Raw genomic sequence first — 19,290 nt, 5'->3', positions numbered from 1 at the left:
GTGGTGCTGGGGGATTGAACCGCGGTCCCTGTGCTTTGCCAAGCTTGTTCCAAGTAGGTGCTTTAGACCACTGAGCCATCTCTCCAGCCCCAATAGTTGAGTCTTGATAATGTCTTCATCCTGAGTACAGCTTCCACATCAGATTAACATAATCAATGAAATCATTATATAGGTAAAGGTTAAGTAGAATCTAGATAATAGGAAAGGTGCAGAAATAGGTATTCTTAATTTTATTCCTGCCCTCTTCCATTCAGTTTGCTTGAGGTTTGTTACTGACCCCTTCTTTAGTTTGTTCATATCTCTTTGTGACCAGAAATTTTATTTAAAAGTTAAGCCAAAAATAAAAAATAAAAATAAATAAAAAATAAAAAAAGTTAAGCCTACCATTTTGAACTATTTCCTTTACTTAAACCGTGTTTGTGTTTGTTTGTTTTTTCAGGGGACGATGATGAAATTCCTCAGGAACTACTCTTAGGGAAACATCAGCTCAATGAACTTGGCAGTGAATCTGCTAAAATTAAAGCAATGGGCATAATGGACAAGGTATCTCAGGATCTTAAGTTACTTTTGTCATCGCTGAGACAAAATACACAATACCTAAAATTGAAGGAGGATAGGGCTGGCCAAATAGCACAGCAGACGCACAGGGGCCAGGGTTCAATCCCTGGGCCTGCCATGCCGGCCCTGCCCCTGGGGCACACTGAGATGGTGTATGAGACAGTGACACATGCCTGTAATCCCAGCTCTTGGGAGGCTGTAAATAGGCAGATCACTGTAAGTCCGATCTAGTAGTGAGACCCTGAACAACACTCTTTAGATTCTTCCCTAAAATACAAAAAATAAAGGAAGAGAGGTTGATCTTTGACTCACAGTTTATAGAGGTTACACTCCATGATTAGCTGACTCCAGGGCAAGTTAGCATGGCAGAGGAGAAAAATAGTTCGTGTCGCAGAAGATGACAAAAGCAGCAAGGCAGCAAGCCATCCCCTGCAGTAACCCTGTGTCTTTCCCTTACGGTCCAGTTCACATGCCTTCAGGGCAGGTAGTACTCACACCCAGAACTATGCCAAACCAATCTGTAGACTAATTAGTAATCACATACCCTTAATGCAAGCATCATACATGCTAGATCCAGCCACCTCTGAAAAGCCCCACCTGTGACTGCTTAAGGCACGTGGAGTGGAGGTGGGGGTGGGAGTCTAGGCACAAGTAAAATTTGTGAAATGTTCTTAGTAGGTGACCTGAAATTAGTTTTATGATTTTAGGATAAAATTTATATAAAAATGAAAACAACATATCTTCTGAGACACTAAGTGAATTCTTATGTCAAAAAGTTGAATAAAAGCAATTTTCTATAGCTTATTCTACAGAAAATACTACCGAATTGAAAGAAGCATGGGCCTTGATTCTTTCTTTCATTAATTTTTCAGTTTCTCACATAAATTATTAAAAAATTACTAAATTTTTTGTCATATTTTTATTCATTTAGGGTTGTAAAAGAGTGTCAACACATTTCCCAAGCTAGAAAATATTGCCGTTTTTAAGTTACTATATACATAGCCTCATAGTATAGGATTTTGTGAGCTTTATTTCCTGTGAGCCCCCAGTTACTAAGGAATAGTTTTATTGCCCTAATGAAATAGCATTTAAGGGGCTGGGGAGATAGCTTAGTAGAATAAGGGCCCGAGTTCGATTCCCCAGTTCCACCAAAGGAAAAAAAAAAAAAAGAAATAGCATTTAAGTTTTCAGTGATAATTTTGAACAACTGTGGTAGCATGGAGTTGGCTCGTCAAAATCTTTACTAGCTAACATTCACCTCTTAACTTAACATTTGGTTGTTATGCAAACACAGTTTCAAGAGAATGCTCCTCTCCTTCTAATCAAGGACTCTATGCACTGAATCTGGAGTTTTCTGGTCTATAATGTAGAGTTGATTATTTGTCCTTCAAGATTAATAAAAGGTTGTATTAATTTATGGAGTTGATTCTGAACAATTGAAGCTTATTTTTCAATTTTATAATTTTAACGTAACTGGAAAATATTTTAATGTTTCCCACTTTTAGCTACTTATTTTTGCTTACCTTTTGTCTCCTGACAGAACCTTCCAGTAGACTATTAATTTTTTAAATTGAGAAAATGTCCTTTATAAGAAATTAAACAGGGGCCGGGGAGATGACTCAGTAGAATAAGCACTTCCCTGGCAAGCGCAAGGGTCTGAGTTCAATCCCTGGTTCCGCAAAAAAAAGAAAAAGAAATTAAACAGGGGATGGCCAGAGACTGTCAAATTTAGCAGGGACCGAGGTTCAATTCCCCAGCATGCTGTGCCGTGCTGGCCCATCCCCCGAGCATGCTGAGACAGCAAATGAGACTGGGCGTGGTGGCGCATGCCTATAATCCCAGCCCTTGGGAGGCTGAAAACAGGAGGATCATTATGAGTCCAATGTGTGTAATGAGACCCTGTAGACCCTGTACTAAATACATAAACAGAAAGAAACAAGACATTAAAAATATTACTAAATTGAACAATATTATTTCACTTTCATAGATTTTATCCTTCACATTCTTCCGGTTCTGTATTCAAAACATGTTAGTCTTTTTCTTTTACTAGATTGGATTTTAGAAATCTTATGAGTAACTGTAGCTTATAATTAAATCAGTAAGTAAAATCTTCAGTGTGCACATGTGTTCAGTGTCACTGCCACAAGGAGAAAGTTTTGCATCATAAACTATAAACTTAACTACACTTGACTAGACATAGGTACAGAATATGTGGGCATCCTTTGTTGACTCATCAACACAGGTGATAAACTTTTTAAATCAAATTCAAATCGAGGGTCTAGGTAGAAAAGCTGCTTTTTTTTGTACTCTTCAGAGGGTTAATAATGTTGTTTCTTCCATAGCCCAAAGAAAAATGTACATATTATTGAATAATACATAACTTTTTCCAATTAATAAAATTGATTTTTCTGTTTTAGCTTTCAACTGACAAAACTGTGAAAGTCCTAAATATCTTGGAGAAGAATATTCAGGATGGGTCAAAGCTTTCTACTTTGTTAAATCATGTAAGTCTTTGATCTGTATTGTGAATTTTACCCTTAATGTTGTTAGGATATGCACTTTCTCATAAGCAACTTTGATTTATTGGGAAATTTCTATATTTCATTTAATTGAGTTTATTAGTAGAAAGTATTACATTCATTAATTGTTAATAAAATTTTACTTTTAGTAATTTGGAATTGTTACACATTGTCAGTTCATAGCCATGCCATGAAGAATACAGATAAAAATTTATTCAATTTAAAGAACTAAATCTTAGCTTGTGATTTTCTCAATATGTGAATGGGGTTGTTTGTTAATGGTGATGGTTAGGTGTTTTTGTTTTTGAGATAGAATCTTGCTGTGTAGTGCAGGCTGAGGCCCTCAACTCACTTTTGTAGCCCAGGTTGGCCTCAACCTGAGATGCTCCTTCCTCAGCCTCCATAGTGCTGGGATTAGGGGCATGTACCACCACACCCAGCTGTGAGTGGGTTTTAAATTTGCTTTCATTTATGAGGTAATGTAAGGTAATAATTCTTGTTGACCTTCTCCAGAGGAAAATGTTAGAAATCTCATGTTTATTTTTCAGGTATATTAAAACATTAATCCCTTTATGTACCTAGCTCAATAGATAGATTGATTTATGTGAAACATTTAGAATAGTATGTCATTTACTGTAATTAATAAATGTTGACTAGAACTGTTACTACATTTTAATATGTTTATATTAAAAGAAGTTACAACATGGTTGGATCAAGGGTTTATAAATTTAATTTCTTAAGATTCACCTCCCTAGAATTGTAGCAGACTTTGTAAATCCTATGTACGTACATTCAGACTGATCTTGATATTTCTAATATGAACAAATATGAGTTAAAATTTTGGGGTAGTTGTAGGCTAATGGATTTTCTTTATTGGGATTCAGGATGTAACTCAATGGTAAAATGGGTGCCTTACATCTTCAAATCCCTGGTTAGGTGCGGGGAGTATATTTCAGTGATAAAACACTTAACCTAGTGTGTACAAGGTCCTGGACTTGGTCTATAGCACTGTGGGGTGGGATGTGAGAAGATAGCCTGATAACAAAAGAACTATATGGTGAAAAATGCCAAAATGCAGCAAACACAAGGAAAAAAAAAAAAAAAAACTGCCTTCTTATCCAGCAGTACACACTTTTAGTACTTTTGAGATGTGTATGTTAATGTATACACTGGATTTGATCTCAAATCATTCTTTAGTATTCGTAGAAGCCATAGGATTGCCAAGTGAGCTCATGAAATAAATATGTAGAAAAATTTCAAGTGGTAATTCTCTAAATTATTAAATATGTGTATATTTTTAAATCCTCACTTAACTAGTTTTTATGATTTTTTGTTTTATTTGTTGTGGCACTGAGGATTAAAACTGGGGCTGCCCATGGTAGACAGCTGCTCTTACTTACCTCTGGGCTATAGCTCAAGTCCCTCAACTAGATTTTTGTTTTGTTTTGTCTTTTTTTTTATGTACATATATATTTAGTATATATTTAGTACAGGGTCTATGGGGTCTCACCGCACAGATGGGACTTGTGATCTTTCCTGTTTTTTAGCCTCCCAAGCACTGGGATTACAGGCGTGTGCTGCCACGCCCATTCTCAATCTCCTCTCAGCACGCCATGTGTGCAGGGCAGGTGGCAGGCCTGGAATCAAACCCCTGGCCCTTGTGTCTGCCTAAGCAGGTGCTTTAATCCGCTGAGCTATCTGGCTGGCCCTTGTCTTTTTGAGACAGGGTTTTGTTATGCAGTGTAGGCTAGTTTTGAACTTACTGTGTAGTGCAGTCCTTGAATTTGTGGCGTACCTCCTGTGTCAGCCTCCTGAATACTGGGTTTGCAGGTGTGTGCTACCTTACCCAGATCTTAACTAGCCTTTAGTCATAGAAGCACAAGGTTTATAGAGGCCTATACTAGCAGTCTAGTCTCTAAGTCTACAAGTTAATTAAGACATCACCAAAACATTGTGGTAAACAACCATCAAGAGTCTAAAGTTCTGGCACTAGGGATGTAGTTCAGTGGTAGAACATGTGCCTAGTATGCACATACTACTCAGAAGTAATCTCATAGACTTTGTATTTGGTGATAAATGATTTTCATTTTAATAGTAAGCTATCTTTAGCTTTTTGAATGGGAATTGAACCCAGGGCTTCATACACACTAAGCATATACTTTTTTTTTTTTTTTTCGCATATACTTTACCACCGAGCTATACCACCAGCACCATATGTATCTCTACTTTTTAATCTGTTTGAAAATATACTGCTGTTAAAAATCAGATATTCAGATAACTAACTGAATAATATTACTATTTCTAAATAAAATTTCAACTATTGATTTTTCCTTTCTGCTGACTTACACAAGATTTTTAGAACTACTCTGCTTATACTGAAGACAGAAAATTAACATACAATGTAGTTTTAAGCTAAAATCATAAATCTGGATAAAGTACCCAAAAGATAATTTTATCACTGGAGTATCATCCAGTGCTGAAATTAAGAATTATATCATTTTTGAAAATATTAATAAAAAAATCTTAGAAGTTAATATTGTACTTCTTTTGGATATCTTTTCAGATTACAAACCTCGAAACTGTTTTCCACCAGTGAAAATTAAATATATCATAAGTTTATTGATATTACAGACCCATACATGTGTTTACCCTTACTTCATTAACAGTGTGCTATTTTATAGAATAATGATACCGAAGAAGAAGAAAGATTATGGAGAGACCTTATTATGGAGAGAGTGACGAAGTCAGCAGATGCCTGTCTTACAACCATCAACATCATGACATCCCCTAACATGCCAAAAGCTGTGTACATTGAAGATGTCATCGAGAGAGTTATACAGTACACTAAGTTTCATTTGCAGAATACACTCTATCCTCAGTATGATCCTGTTTACAGATTAGATCCACATGGAGGTTAGTTTGCCTATTTAAATTGGAAATTTTTTATGATATCAGAATTACCCACTGTAAGATTTTGCCATGTTAGATGAGTCAAAATATAATGGTACTGGGACTGTAAGATTGCATAAATTGTGATGAACACGGGTTTTGTATTTGGCTAGAATATGGAACTCTAATTGTAATTTCTTTAGCAACTACAGGTTGAGCATCTCTAATCTGAAAATCCAAATCGCTTTGAAATTTTTTTTTTGAGCATTAGTATGACATGGAAAAGTTTTTACTTGGGACTTTTCAGATTTTGGGATTGGGGTTTCTGAAACTGTTTGATTCTATACAAATACTATAAGATCTGGAATATTGTTCCCTCAAACATTTTGATGATAAGGGTACTCAACATGTATTTATACATCATTGAAGTTGCTTGTACTACTTAGAGAAAAGCTACCAGAGTAGCTTCTGGTTGCACTGCTACTTCTCACTGATTTCACCCAAAATAATCCTTTTCTGCAAAATGGATGGATTCAGAAAAGAAAAAAAAAAAAAATGGATGGATTCAGGACACATTGTCTTTCATACTTTACTTTTGCTAAAAGTGTAGTGAAGCAGTTAGTATTTTAAAAAATGCAATTGATTATTCATTGTATAATAATGCTAAATTTAAGAAGTATTAATATATTGCTCCAGTGGGAAAAAATTAAAATCATTGTAAAGTAATACTTTGAATTTAAGAATGTAATAGCAAAAAAAAGAATGTAATAGCTACTGAAATGTACTGATTATCTGGTTTGTTTGGTTTTTTCGTTTGGTTGGGGTTTTTTTTGTGGGTTTTGTTGTTTTTGTTTTTGTTTTTGTTTTTTTGTATTTTAGGGAAGGGTCTACAGGGTGTTCAGGGTCTCACTACTAGATCGGACTTTAGTGATCCTCCTATTTACAGCCTCCCAAGAGCTGGGAGTATAGGCACGCCACCACACCCCGTCTCAATTGTCATCTCAGTACACCCCAGGGGCGGGGCTAGCAGTGCAGGCCCAGGGATCCAACCCCTACCCCTGCGCCTGCTTGCAGATACTTTAATCTGCTGAGCTATTTGGCCAGCCTTCACATTTCTGTTATAAGAATGTTCCTATTAGATTTTCACTAGAGAATAATTTTCTGTTAACAGCTTTGGCAGATTATTTTTATTTATCAATATTTCTATTCTCTTAGTTCTGAAAGTATTAGTATTCTCTATGAAAAGTTATTAAATGTTAATATTTTCTTTGTCTTGAATTTTCTTTTAGGAGGTGTATTAAGTTCAAAAGCCAAACGGGCTAAATGTTCTACTCATAAGCAGAGAGTAATAGTAATGCTTTATAACAAAGTTTGTGACATTGTTAGCAGCCTGTCAGAATTACTAGAGATACAACTGCTTACGGATACAACAATTCTTCAGGTAAATTTTTTGAAGCATTTTATAAATTTCTAGACAAAATAGTTATGAAAAGAGGGTCTGATTGAGTCTAATGTAATTCTAATAACTCAGTAATGTTAGAGAACTATGTTGATTCCTTCCAGTCAGAATATATTGTACCTGAAATTAAGAAATAAAAATTCAGAGGCATTTTAAAAACATTTTGGGAAGATGATATACAAATGTAATATAAAGTCAACAATCTATAAATTCTTTCAAAAATTACTTCAGTATGTCAGGATATTTTTATCCAAAAAAATGAAATGTTTTTTGTTTCTTTATAGTGTTGTGGCATTTATCAATCTAAAAGTGATAAGAGAAATGGCAGGTCTGAAGTAAGTTATCTGATGTATGTGCTAGTGTGCTTCGGAGATAAGGAAGAACAGGGAAGGGTAGAGATGCTGAGTAGGTAGAAAATGGAAAGTACCCCTCAGGGTTTTCTAGTAAGTTTATCAGTGTGTTAGAATTTAGTAAGACAGAGCACTACTGAAAGCCGCTACTTTATTTCAGGTTTCATCAATGGGAATAACACCATTTTTTGTTGAAAATGTCAGTGAACTACAGTTATGTGCCATTAAGTTAGTCACTGCAGTAAGTATCAATTTATAATTTCAATAACCCACAAATAAAATAATCTTGATGTCATTGAATTACAACTTCTAAAAGTCAGTGCAGATTCGTAGGTTCTAGAAAATTCATTTTACTGAAAGAACTATCTTAAAGTATCTTACTGGATTTTATGAGCTGAGAGTTCACTTTCGTGTTCCATGAATTTATTGGGTTATTCTCTTATTAAAAATACTTCTCCATATTTTTAAATGTTATAGTTAATTATGTCTCAGCATTTTTAATAAAATCAGAATTATTTAAAATTATTAAAATCTTGTCTTTATTACTGAAACTGTAATGAAATGAAACAGTATACTCTAAGAGGCAAAACTATAATCTTTGACTGTTTACCTTGCCATTACTACTTAAGATGTTCAAAAAATTCTTTCTGAATAGTAGATAAAATATCATTATGTATATCTTACCAGTTTTGTTTTTTACTGTAAGTGTAATTTGGAATCTTATAATTACTAAACAGGTATTCTCAAGATATGAAAAACATAGGCAGTTAATTTTGGAAGAAATTTTTACTTCACTTGCAAGATTACCAACTAGCAAAAGGAGTTTAAGGAATTTCAGGTAACTGTAGCAGAAGTCAAGAATAATGAACTCCATTGTGTCATAACCATCATACATTTGTCTTCTTTTTTGTATAATTTACATCTTAATGATTAAAACATAATTTAGAACAAAACAGATGTACAAAATAATGTATTTAGAGAATTTTAAAAAGCTAAGTATTACTCACATAGCGAGATCTGGCAAGGTTTTGCAGCTTGGGCACCACTGACATTTTGGGGCAGACAGTGATCGGTTTACACAATTGTAGCATGCTTAACATCTATACCATACCCACTAGATGCAGCCAGAAATCCCCCACCTTTCTGTGACAATGTTAAAATTATCTCCAGGCAGCAAATAGCAGAATCATTTCTCTTTTTTCTTTTTTGTTATTGTTGGTTTTTTTGGTGGAACTGGGGATTGAACTCAGGCCCTCGCGCTTGCCAGGGAAGTACTTATTCTGCTGAACCATCTCCCTGGCCCCAAGGGAGGAGGGCAAAAGCCTACAGCTTCCCGTATTCCCAGGCGGTCTCCCATCCAGGCACTAACCAGGCCCAACCCTGCTTAGTTTATGAGATCAGACGAGATCGGGCATGTTCAGGGTGGTATGGCCATAGACCAGAATCATTTCTGATCTATAAGAAAAGCAATAGGATATAAGACTCAAAGAAGTCAAGCCAGTGAAAGAGGATTTTGTGAGTTATGATAAGGAACCTAGAAATATGGATTTAATGATTTTCTGCTTCTTTTCTTTTTAATGGTTTTCAATAGTGCAGAGCCCTGAAATGTTTTACAAAGAGCTGAAATATTACTCTTAAGTGTATAGCAAATAGAGTTGGAAGTTAAATATTCCTTAATCCCTGAGCACATTATAACTAAGAAATGTTATATATTGCTTTGGTCAGAATTAATATCTTTGTTGTCATCAGCAATTATTATTATTTGACTAGAGGCATTGACTTGAAATGTAGTTATTTTTAGATTTCATAGGCTGTCTTCTATAAAATCATTATTTTTATTTTAATTATTTTTGGACTGATTGTTAAATTGTAAACCTCAAGAAAAACTATAAACATAAAAGAATTCTAGTAGCTTGCATTAGTGGAACAAAACACTTTGAAATTGAATTCTCATAATCAGTGCTTACTAACCTCGTACTCGTAACACAGATGATCAGAGCTGACTATGTAGCAGATTTTAGTACCACATGACTGCCTCGCTTGCTAGATAAATAACTAGAATATATTTAAAAGCCTTGAAAACGTAATCCTATTGGTATTTAGAAAACTTGAAGACTTTTTTTAAAATTACTTCAATAAACAATTCTTAATAACAGATTTTAACTGTCATGCATATAAAATATATAAAATATAGAAATTTGTATGAAATACTGTACAGTACTTTTCTTCATAGTAGTTATTAGAGAATACCTAGTCATTACTTGATATTTTTCTAACTTAGTAAAAATAGACATAGGAACCCTGTTATGAACACCGAAGTTAATGCCTAGAAATGTTGACAAAGAAACCATCACGATAGTTGACACATAAAATGAAATTATTGTCAAAATCCGTGTAATTTTTTTCTTTTCCTTTCTTTCCTCCTTCCTCCTTATTTCCTCTTTTCTTTTGATCAACAAAAAAAAAAAAAAGAAAAGAAAGAAAGAAACAAAAGAAGGATAACATGGAAACTAAGCTTTATACATCAGCAAAGGAAGAGGGATTGAAGGGAGGGGAGAAAATTGGGGGGAAGGAATCAAGATATAGCATATAAAAAAAGACAAAGGTACAAACTCTTTATGATGAATATGATCATTATGTATGTTTAAATTGTACCAATAAGCTTAAAGACAAAAGAAAGATAGTAATTAACCAGAAAAGCCTAATCTAATATTGTAAGCACAGAGCCTAGTACTAAGAAAGCATTTCGTAATTGTTGAACAGCATACCACATGCTGCGCCAGCCCCACCCCCAGGTGTGCTGAGCCAGCCACTGAGTCTGGGCATGGTGGCACACATCTGTAATCCCAGTGTTGGGAGTATGAGCTGCGTAGTGAGACCCTATAGCAAATACTTCTTTAAAAAATAATAATAATTGTTGAACAGGTGAGTAGATGTTTGGGCCTCTTTTAAGATGTTAAAAAGTTTCCAAACACCTGTGGGGTGTTTTATCAAACCAGATAAAATCTAGTTACATACCTCCTTGATTTTTTTTTTTTTTGATCCTATCTTCTGGCACTTTCCCTATAAAAGGACTGTGTGGCACCTTGAAAATAGCAGGAAACATGGCTAATTTCATGTCATCTATTGAAAAAAATTCATTTGATTTCAATTGTTTTTTCATCATTATAGATTGAATAGTAGTGATATGGATGGAGAACCTATGTACATTCAGATGGTTACAGCATTGGTTTTACAACTTATTCAGTGTGTAGTACACTTACCATCTTCAGAAAAGGACTCTAATTCAGAAGAGGACTCAAATAAGAAAGTAAGGAAATATTTTGAAATGTTTATAACTTTATACTTGTTTTCGTTTGGGGGGGTTGGGGGGTGTTTTGTTTTGTTTTATTTTTTTTAAGACAGGATCAAAAACGCAGTTCAGGCTGTCCTTCAGCTCACTTTGTAGCCCAGGCTGGCCTCACAGTGATCCTCCTGCCTCAGGCTCCTGAGTGCTGGGATTATAGGTGTATGCCACCATACCCTGCTATTAATATTCTAATGGATGGAAACAACTGTATTTTTGTCTCGTTATTTTTACAGTACTGAAGTTCTTGTCTTGATTAGGTTTTAAGGTTCTCGTAAAACATTAGACATGGTTTTAGGAAAACATCGCTGGTTCAAACTCATATATACAAGTCATGAAACATCCAAATCATTTTAATCTTTCTGGATTTGTCTCTTCAGCTGAAAATGAGAATGTTAGTACTTAATAGCCGTGGGCTGGTGAGATAGCTCAGTAGAATAAGTGCTTGCCTGACAAGCGCAGGGTCCTGAGTTCAAACCCTGGTACTGAAAAAAAAAAAAAAAAAAAAAAACAAGAGTTTTAAAAAACAAAACAAAACACTTAATAGGCCTAACGTATCAGGGGGTAAGACGAAACTAAGATAAGTATTACAGCAAATATAACATGTAGTTAATTTGGAATTCATATAGACAGTTTATGCCTTCTCTGATGAGTAACACTCAGCTAAGAAATACTTCCATTTTACACCTATAATTTTTCTTAAGTTCTATAATTTTCTCTCTACGATGACAGATGTATTTGTAACCATCAATGTAAATGGCCATAGTTCACCAATCAAAAGAAACAGATTGGCAGAATGGGTCAAGAAACAAGAGCCAACAATATGCTGTATACAAAAACGCATTTAATTCTAAAAGAAATTCATAGACTGAAACTCATAGGATGAAAAACAATCTTCCATGCAGCAAGAACCCAAAAAAAATCAGGAGTAGGTATTCTGTTTGTAGACAGTATGAAGTTCAAGAATAATCAAAAGAGATAAATAAGATCAGTACCTACTTGTTAGGGGAAAATTCAAGAGGACGAGATAGCAATCAAAATATACATGCACCAAATACTGGAGCACCCAGCTATATGCCAGTTATTAATAGACATGAAAAATCAAACACACAATAACACAGTTGTAACAGGAGACCTCAATATTCCATTGTGACAAAGAGATAGATCAACGAGACAAAAAATGACCAAAGAAATAATAAAACTTGTCCAAAGCTGTGAAGAGTTGGACTTAGTAGATATTTTCAGTACATATTCTGAGCTGCAAAGCATAGTACGTTCTGTAAAATAAACTATATATTAGCCCATAGAACAAGCTTAAATAAATGCAAAGGAATTGAAATTATCCCATGCAAATTATCTGGCCATAGTGTAGTGAAATTGGAAATTAATGGCAAAAGAAGCAGCAAAACTCCATAAACTCTTGGAAAGTAGATAACACCCTCCCAAACGAATAATGCCTCATAGAGGAAGTAAAGAAATTAAAGAGTATCTACAAGTAAACGAGAATGCAGATATAATATATGAGAACTTGAGGGACACAGTGAAAGCAGACCTAAGAGGGACATTTATAGTGGTGAATTTTCACATCAGGAAAACAGAATGAATACAAATAAACATGTTTGTTTATTAATGTTATACCTTAAGCTACTAGAAAGACAAAAGCCAAGCCTAAAGCTCATGCAAGGGAGTAAATTATAAATATTAAAATAAAAGTTGGCCCAATGGAGACCAACAAAACAATACAGAGAATAAACGAAGAATTGGTGCTTTGAAAGAATAAATGAAATTGATAAATCCTTAACCAATATTGTCAAAAGAGAAAGAAAACACTCCTTGTTCACTTCCTTGTTCATGCACTGAACAAGGAAGGGTGAAATCATTCCAGATCCAGTGAAAATTTAGGAGATCATCAGTATTTTCTTTGAAAACCTTTACTCTCATAGGATGGAAAACACAGAAGAAATGAACAGATCCTAAGATTAGATGAATTAACAAAGCTGCATCAAGAAAATATAAAAATTCTGAATAATCCAGTATCAATCAATGAGATTGAAATGTAATTAAAAAATTACTGATAACAGCCAGGTCCTGATGTATTCACATCTGAATTCTACAAGAAATTTAGAGATTTACCAATACTACTCAAACTCTTTAATGAAATTGAAAGGAAAGCCATACTCCCTAACTCATTCCTGAAGGCAAGTCTTACCCTGGTATCAAAACTAGAGAAAGACCCAACCAAAGAAAAAAAGCTACAGGTCCATCTCCCTAATGAACATAATTGCAAAATTCCTCAATAAGATACTAGCAAATAATTCAGCAAATCTTCAAGAACGTTATACACCATGACCAAGTGGGATTTACCCTAGGAATGCAGGGGTAGTTCAACATCTGCAAATCAGAAATTTGGTACAACCTATAAACAGAGCCAAAAATAAAACTCATGATCATCTCAATATATGCAGGAAAAGCTTTTTCATACTGTCTAGCACTTACTTGTGATGTGAGCCCTACAGAAAATTGGAAAATGATCTTTACCTCAATGTGATAAAAGTCATTTAGGACAAATTAACAGCAAACATCATAATAAATGGACAGAAACTAACAACTTTTACTCTAAAATCAGGAATAAAACAATGATGTCCACAGTCACCACTTCTATTTAGTATACTTCTTGAAACATTAGCCAGAGCAATTAGACAAAAGAGAAAAACAAAAGGAATAGGAAAGGAAGAAGTTAAACTGTCGTTATTTCCAGATGTCATGGTACTCTGTATATATAGATGACTCCAAAAACTTCACCAAAAGACTCTTGTGTTAATAACCAAATTCAGTAGCGAAGCTGGATACAAAATCAGTACTCAAAATTCAATAGCAGGCTGGTGAGATGGCTCAGTGGTCTAAAGCACCTACTTAGAACAAGCTTAGCAAAGCACAGGGACCGTGGTTCAATCCCCCAGCACCACATGCCAGCCAGTCCCGCCCCCTGGTGGGCTGAGCTGGCCACACACACACACACACACGTAAAATTTAAAAAAAAAATAGCATTCCTGTACACAAACTCACTGAGAGTAAAATTAGGGAAATCACCCCTTCACAATAGTATCCAAAAAATTAAATACTTAGTGATCAATCTAACAAAGGAAGAAAAGGATCTATATGTTGAAAATTACAGTACTCTGAAAAAGGAGATAAAAATACTAGAAAATGAACAGATATCCCTTGCTCATGGATAGGAAGAACCAACATAGTGAAAATGGCCGTATTCCCAAAATTGTTATGCAGAATTAATGAAATCACAATACTATATTTCACAGAATTAAAGAAAACATTCCTAAAATTAATCTAGAAATAGAAGACACAACAACAAAGGCATGGTAAGAGGTATCATAATCTCTGACTTGAAATTATACTATAAAGCTACTGACATAAGATGAGCAATGTTACTGGCAGAAAAATACACCTGAGAGGACCAGTAAAACAGATTAGAAGATGCAGACACAACTACATACATATTGGGCCACCTTATCTTTGACAGAGGAGCCAAATGGTCACTGGAAGAAAGATAGCCTCTTAAATACATGATCCTTGAGATATTGGCTCTCTACATTCCATAGACTAAACCTATATCCATGTCTGTTACCATGCACTAAACGAAAGTCAAAATAGATCAAAAATTGAAATATTAAAATAAAAATACTAAATCTACAGAAGAGAAAGTAGGTAGAAATCTTGAAGACAGTAGGCAGAGTTTGTGAGCAAAAACCAAACTGCATGGGAAATACTTCAAGCAATCAACAATTGTGACCTCATGATGTTAAAAAAAAGAACTTGAGCATATAAAAAGAAATCAACAGTGAAAAGGTAACCCAGAGTGGGAAAAAATTTTTGCCAACTGTCCCTCAGACAAAGTACTTCTGTCTAGAACATATAAATATTTAAAAAATCAGATCCAAAAAAATTAAAAAAATAAAAAATCAGATCCCCCTAAATTCAAAGACCTAATCAAAAAATGTGCATCTGAGATGAATACACACTTCTGAGGTGAAGAAATACAAATAGCAAATAAATACATGAAAATTATGTTAAGCATATTGGTCATTCAAGAAATGCAAATTAAAAAAAAAGAAATGCAAATTAAAACTATGCTGAGATTCTATTTCACCGTAGTAAAAATGGCTATTTCCAAGAATTCAGCCAATAACAAATGCTGGAGGGGCTATAGGAAAAAGGAACCCTTCTTCACTCTTGGTGGGAATGTAGACTGGTACCACCCGTATGGAAATCAGCGTAGAGATTCCTCATAACAGGTAGGATTAGAGGTCTCATTCATCCTTAGCTATTCCCTTTCTGGATCTTTTCACAAAAAAAATTTAAAGACATACCACGGTTATACATGAGCACCCATATTTGTAGCAGTACAATCTATCATAGGGGCAGGGGAGATGGCTCAGTAGTATAAGCGCTTCCCTGGCAAGCGCAAGGGCCTGAGTTCAATCGCCGGTTCTGCCAAAGGGGAAAAAAAATACAATCTATCATAGCTAAATCTTGGAAACAACCCAAATGTCCATCAACCAAGGAATGGATAAAAAACGTGGTACTTTCATACAGTGGAGTACTGTCCAGCTATAAAGAAGGATAAACGTGAAACATTCCTAGAGAAATGGATGCAAACTGGACCATACTTACAACTGAAATGAATCAGACTTGCAGGTGTAAACATGTGCAAGTATTGTCTCCCTAGTATAAGAGGCCGAGTGAGTAAACAATCCAGAATGTACAAAATTGTCCACAGTGCCAAGTTGAACAGGACCTGCAGACACCATGAATAGCAAAGGTCAATATCTAATGCAGCCTATTGCCCTTTGCAGCCTCCTGGGTGTCTATCCAGTCTACTCTCAGATCTTGTGTCTACCTCAGGTTCCACCCTATACTGATGTTCGACATGCCTATCCAGAGATTTTTGTCATGTGGGCTCTGTGCACCCAGGGGTTGACACAGTTATCATTTCAGCTGCATTTCCTGGTGCCTCTGGAAACGCAGCTGTATCTTGCCATGGCCAGTCTGTAGCTGCTGGCCCTCTGGTTTCACGTTTGTCAAGGCTGATTATCCAGTTGGTCCTTTCTCCTCCTGGTACAACAGTCCTGGTGGAATGCAGTATGATGCAGGTGCCAGATTTGGAGCTGGGGCTGCTGTTGGCAGCATTCTTTGTCTGCCTCCTGGATGCCCTCCCAGTGCTGCTCAGCTTGTAGTCGTGCAGGAAGCCAGTGTCCTAAATCAGCAGAAGGGAAACTTCTTCATCAGTGGCTCAGATGGTAGATACACCATCTGGTAAGGAACAAACTCCACCTCTGTGCCAGGAAAGATATCACATACCTTCATCACTTCTCACAGTGACTAGTAATATTAACCTGAAATTGCAATTTAGACACATGTTCTTGGGGTGTCTTTCTGGTGCCTGAATTTCAGGCACTTTTCAAATTTAATAAGGAACCATGTAATGGTAGCAGTACCTCCGTAAATCATTTTGAGTTAGCGTAGCATAGCACTCATAAAATGCCTGTGGGTAAAGCAGCCCTAAGGATCTTCCTTCAATTCCTGGAGAGTTACTATACCATACTGGTCTTTACATTAGTAATAATGTATCAAATTAGGTTTGGAGGGAACTTTGATCTTCCTAAGAATGAAAGTTATAGATTATTCTGATTAGTCTTTAATCTCTTTTACTTCTTTGGCTTACATTACTTGTTAAGTGCACTAGCTGTCTGCCGTCTCCTTTCCATCTTCTGCCCCCCAAGCTGTCTCCCACCTTAGTCTTCCATTTGCTTCTGCCAGTCTCCATTGAATCAGTGGTGCAGGTCAGAAAGCCAGTCCATCATTTCCTTCTCTCCTTGTACTTCTCCCATGTGCCATCTTTTAACTTGTCTTTCATAAGGGACCTCTGAAACTTGCATGTGCCCCAACCACAGGTACCTTTTGGACCCTCTTCATGGGTTGTCTTTGCATACACAGATCTTACCCAGATTTGCTAAAGTGCCAGAAAAACTGAGCTTCATTTTAACAAAAAAGGGTATCAGTGTAAAATGTCCCATAAAAGAATTTGTTTAAAATAGGAGGGGCAGGGAGGAAAATGCATTTCAAAAGCTTGACTTCAGAGCCAAATTAAGGGTAGTTTTCAGATTATTAAAAAAAAAAAACTGGTTGCCATTTTTTTTTTACCAGTGTCTCTGATTTAGCCACTCATGTCTCCCGAGAATTCCTAAACTGGTTGAATGAATAGGGTAATGTGGTAAATGCTTCACTATAAAATGATTTGATTCCAGGAGAATCTCATTAGGGATAAGAATATGCTAGGGATCATTAATATTTTGATTTGTGTTTTCTGAAATTGGATTTTATCTTATAATTTCAGATCACCTAAATTTTGTGTTTTGTATATGTGATGTTTGACTGTTCCATTGACTGTTATAGAAGCAGTGTTTGATACTTCTCTACACTGTGATACACTTGTGGGTTTTTTAAACTAAAAATGTAAAATAAAGACTTTTGACATTCTATAGGGATTTAATGTTTAGCATATCACCAATTGTTGGAAAATACCTGGTCCATGTTATGTCTAAGGTGTTTGATATTCAGACAGACAGTGATGTTAAGTCCAGATGCCTCTGTTACACAGCAATAATATCATTAAGCTTCTCTTCTGGAGGGTAAACAACTTAAGTTAGCAGACCAAAAATTAGAGAAAAAGAAGGGCTGCAAGGATAGCCAACATTTTGGCCCTAGCTTGAAGGTCAGTGAAGACTCAGGACATTGGAGAACCTGTACTGTAACGTTCTGTAACTCAGTGGTGTCCCAAACTTTCTGATCAAGGAGATTATGGGGCCACAGAGGATAGTGATCAATGATGTAGCTTGTGCCTAAGAGAGTCACATGGAGAGAAAACATTCTCTCAGGCTTTCACAGAGAGCAAATTGTCCAAGCAGACTCATTCACATGGCTGACACTGACAGAGGATCTACAATCTGAGGTACAGGATCTCAGGATAAATCCTGAGGGGATTTGACTGACCTTATCAGATACAAAAGTTATATTTCTTGTTATATAGGTCTTATTTTATCTTAGTCTTAGCCATCCAGCGGTCAAGAGTATAAACACGAGGTATAAAAAGTACAGTCATATTAATATGCTGAGCTGTAAAGGCTCAAGTCAGCAACTTCTGACACTGCCAGTTCTGTGGATAACCCACTACTATTATGGACTATTGGACTATATTGGATTATTTTACTCAATTTTACTGAATTCCCGCACCTACAATGTTTGAATGGTAATGGACAAAAGTAAACAAAAAAGAGGGATATAAATGAAGGACCATTTTGTAGTGAAAAAATATATACATATATGTATATACAAAGTAGTTAGGATAGATACACTGCCACTTTCTCTTAGTTCAATGAGAAAGATTTATACTAATAGTGTTTAGACAAGATACCATGTCTACATCTTGTACTATGAATAACTACTTCAAAGACAACAATATGGAATGTATTAATTATTGTAACTGTCTTACGAGCCTGTCTCGAAACTGTCTCATTGCTATTTCTTTCTCGATAAAATTAATTAGAAAAGAAAAAAAGACTTTTGAAGAATTGAAAAAATAACACAAAAGATATTATGAAATGTTAAGAAACTGTTCAAAAGGAAAGAAAAAGTGGGATGGGGAAAGGAAAAGAAAAAAAATATATATATATAACAGTACTTAAGATCCTTATACTAATTGCTATTAGTTCATTGATAAGAAAGATTTGTGCCCCATATTAATTTTTATGCCCATATCATGTAATATGAACTGAACTGTATATCTTCAGTTAGCTTGAAGATAACAGTGCACAACGTACCTAACCCTTGTTACTCTCCTATAATCTTGTTTTGAAATTTTGTACCATTTTTTTCTTTTTTTTCTTTATTTTTTTTTGACATCAGTTATTTTTATTTTAAAGAAAAAAAATAAAAACAAAGGTACAAAAATCTCAAAACAAGATTTTAGGAGAGTAATAATGGTTAGTGCATTGTGTATTGTTACTGCCAAAGTAGTTTCTCATATTACAAGATATAGGCAAGAAATAATAAATAAACAACATAGGTACAAACCTCTGTTTTTTGTTTTTTTTT

At 35.2% G+C, this 19,290-nt stretch overlaps 1 protein-coding gene and 1 pseudogene across 2 annotated transcripts in view; one reads left to right on the top strand and one right to left on the bottom strand.

Annotated features, from left to right (window-relative positions):
• The window catches only part of Nipbl (NIPBL, cohesin loading factor), a 194,191-nt gene that overhangs the window by 130,405 nt on the left and 44,496 nt on the right, over positions 1-19,290 (top strand). For both annotated transcript variants that reach the window (XM_004623432.2, XM_023711959.1), the window contains exons 15-21: positions 440-543; positions 2,976-3,062; positions 5,759-5,990; positions 7,256-7,407; positions 7,936-8,016; positions 8,513-8,613; positions 10,947-11,085. In XM_004623432.2, the coding sequence (XP_004623489.1) occupies positions 440-543; positions 2,976-3,062; positions 5,759-5,990; positions 7,256-7,407; positions 7,936-8,016; positions 8,513-8,613; positions 10,947-11,085 (896 nt within the window). The remainder of the gene's footprint in view (positions 1-439; positions 544-2,975; positions 3,063-5,758; positions 5,991-7,255; positions 7,408-7,935; positions 8,017-8,512; positions 8,614-10,946; positions 11,086-19,290) is intronic.
• On the bottom strand, positions 9,096-9,214 carry LOC111816211 (annotated as a pseudogene).

This window comes from Octodon degus, unplaced genomic scaffold (assembly GCF_000260255.1).
Source record: "Octodon degus isolate 3935 unplaced genomic scaffold, OctDeg1.0 scaffold00002, whole genome shotgun sequence".
Taxonomy (NCBI): domain Eukaryota; kingdom Metazoa; phylum Chordata; class Mammalia; order Rodentia; family Octodontidae; genus Octodon; species Octodon degus.
The sequence above is the reverse complement of the archived record's forward strand: the minus strand, read 5'-3'. Positions and strand labels throughout refer to the sequence as shown.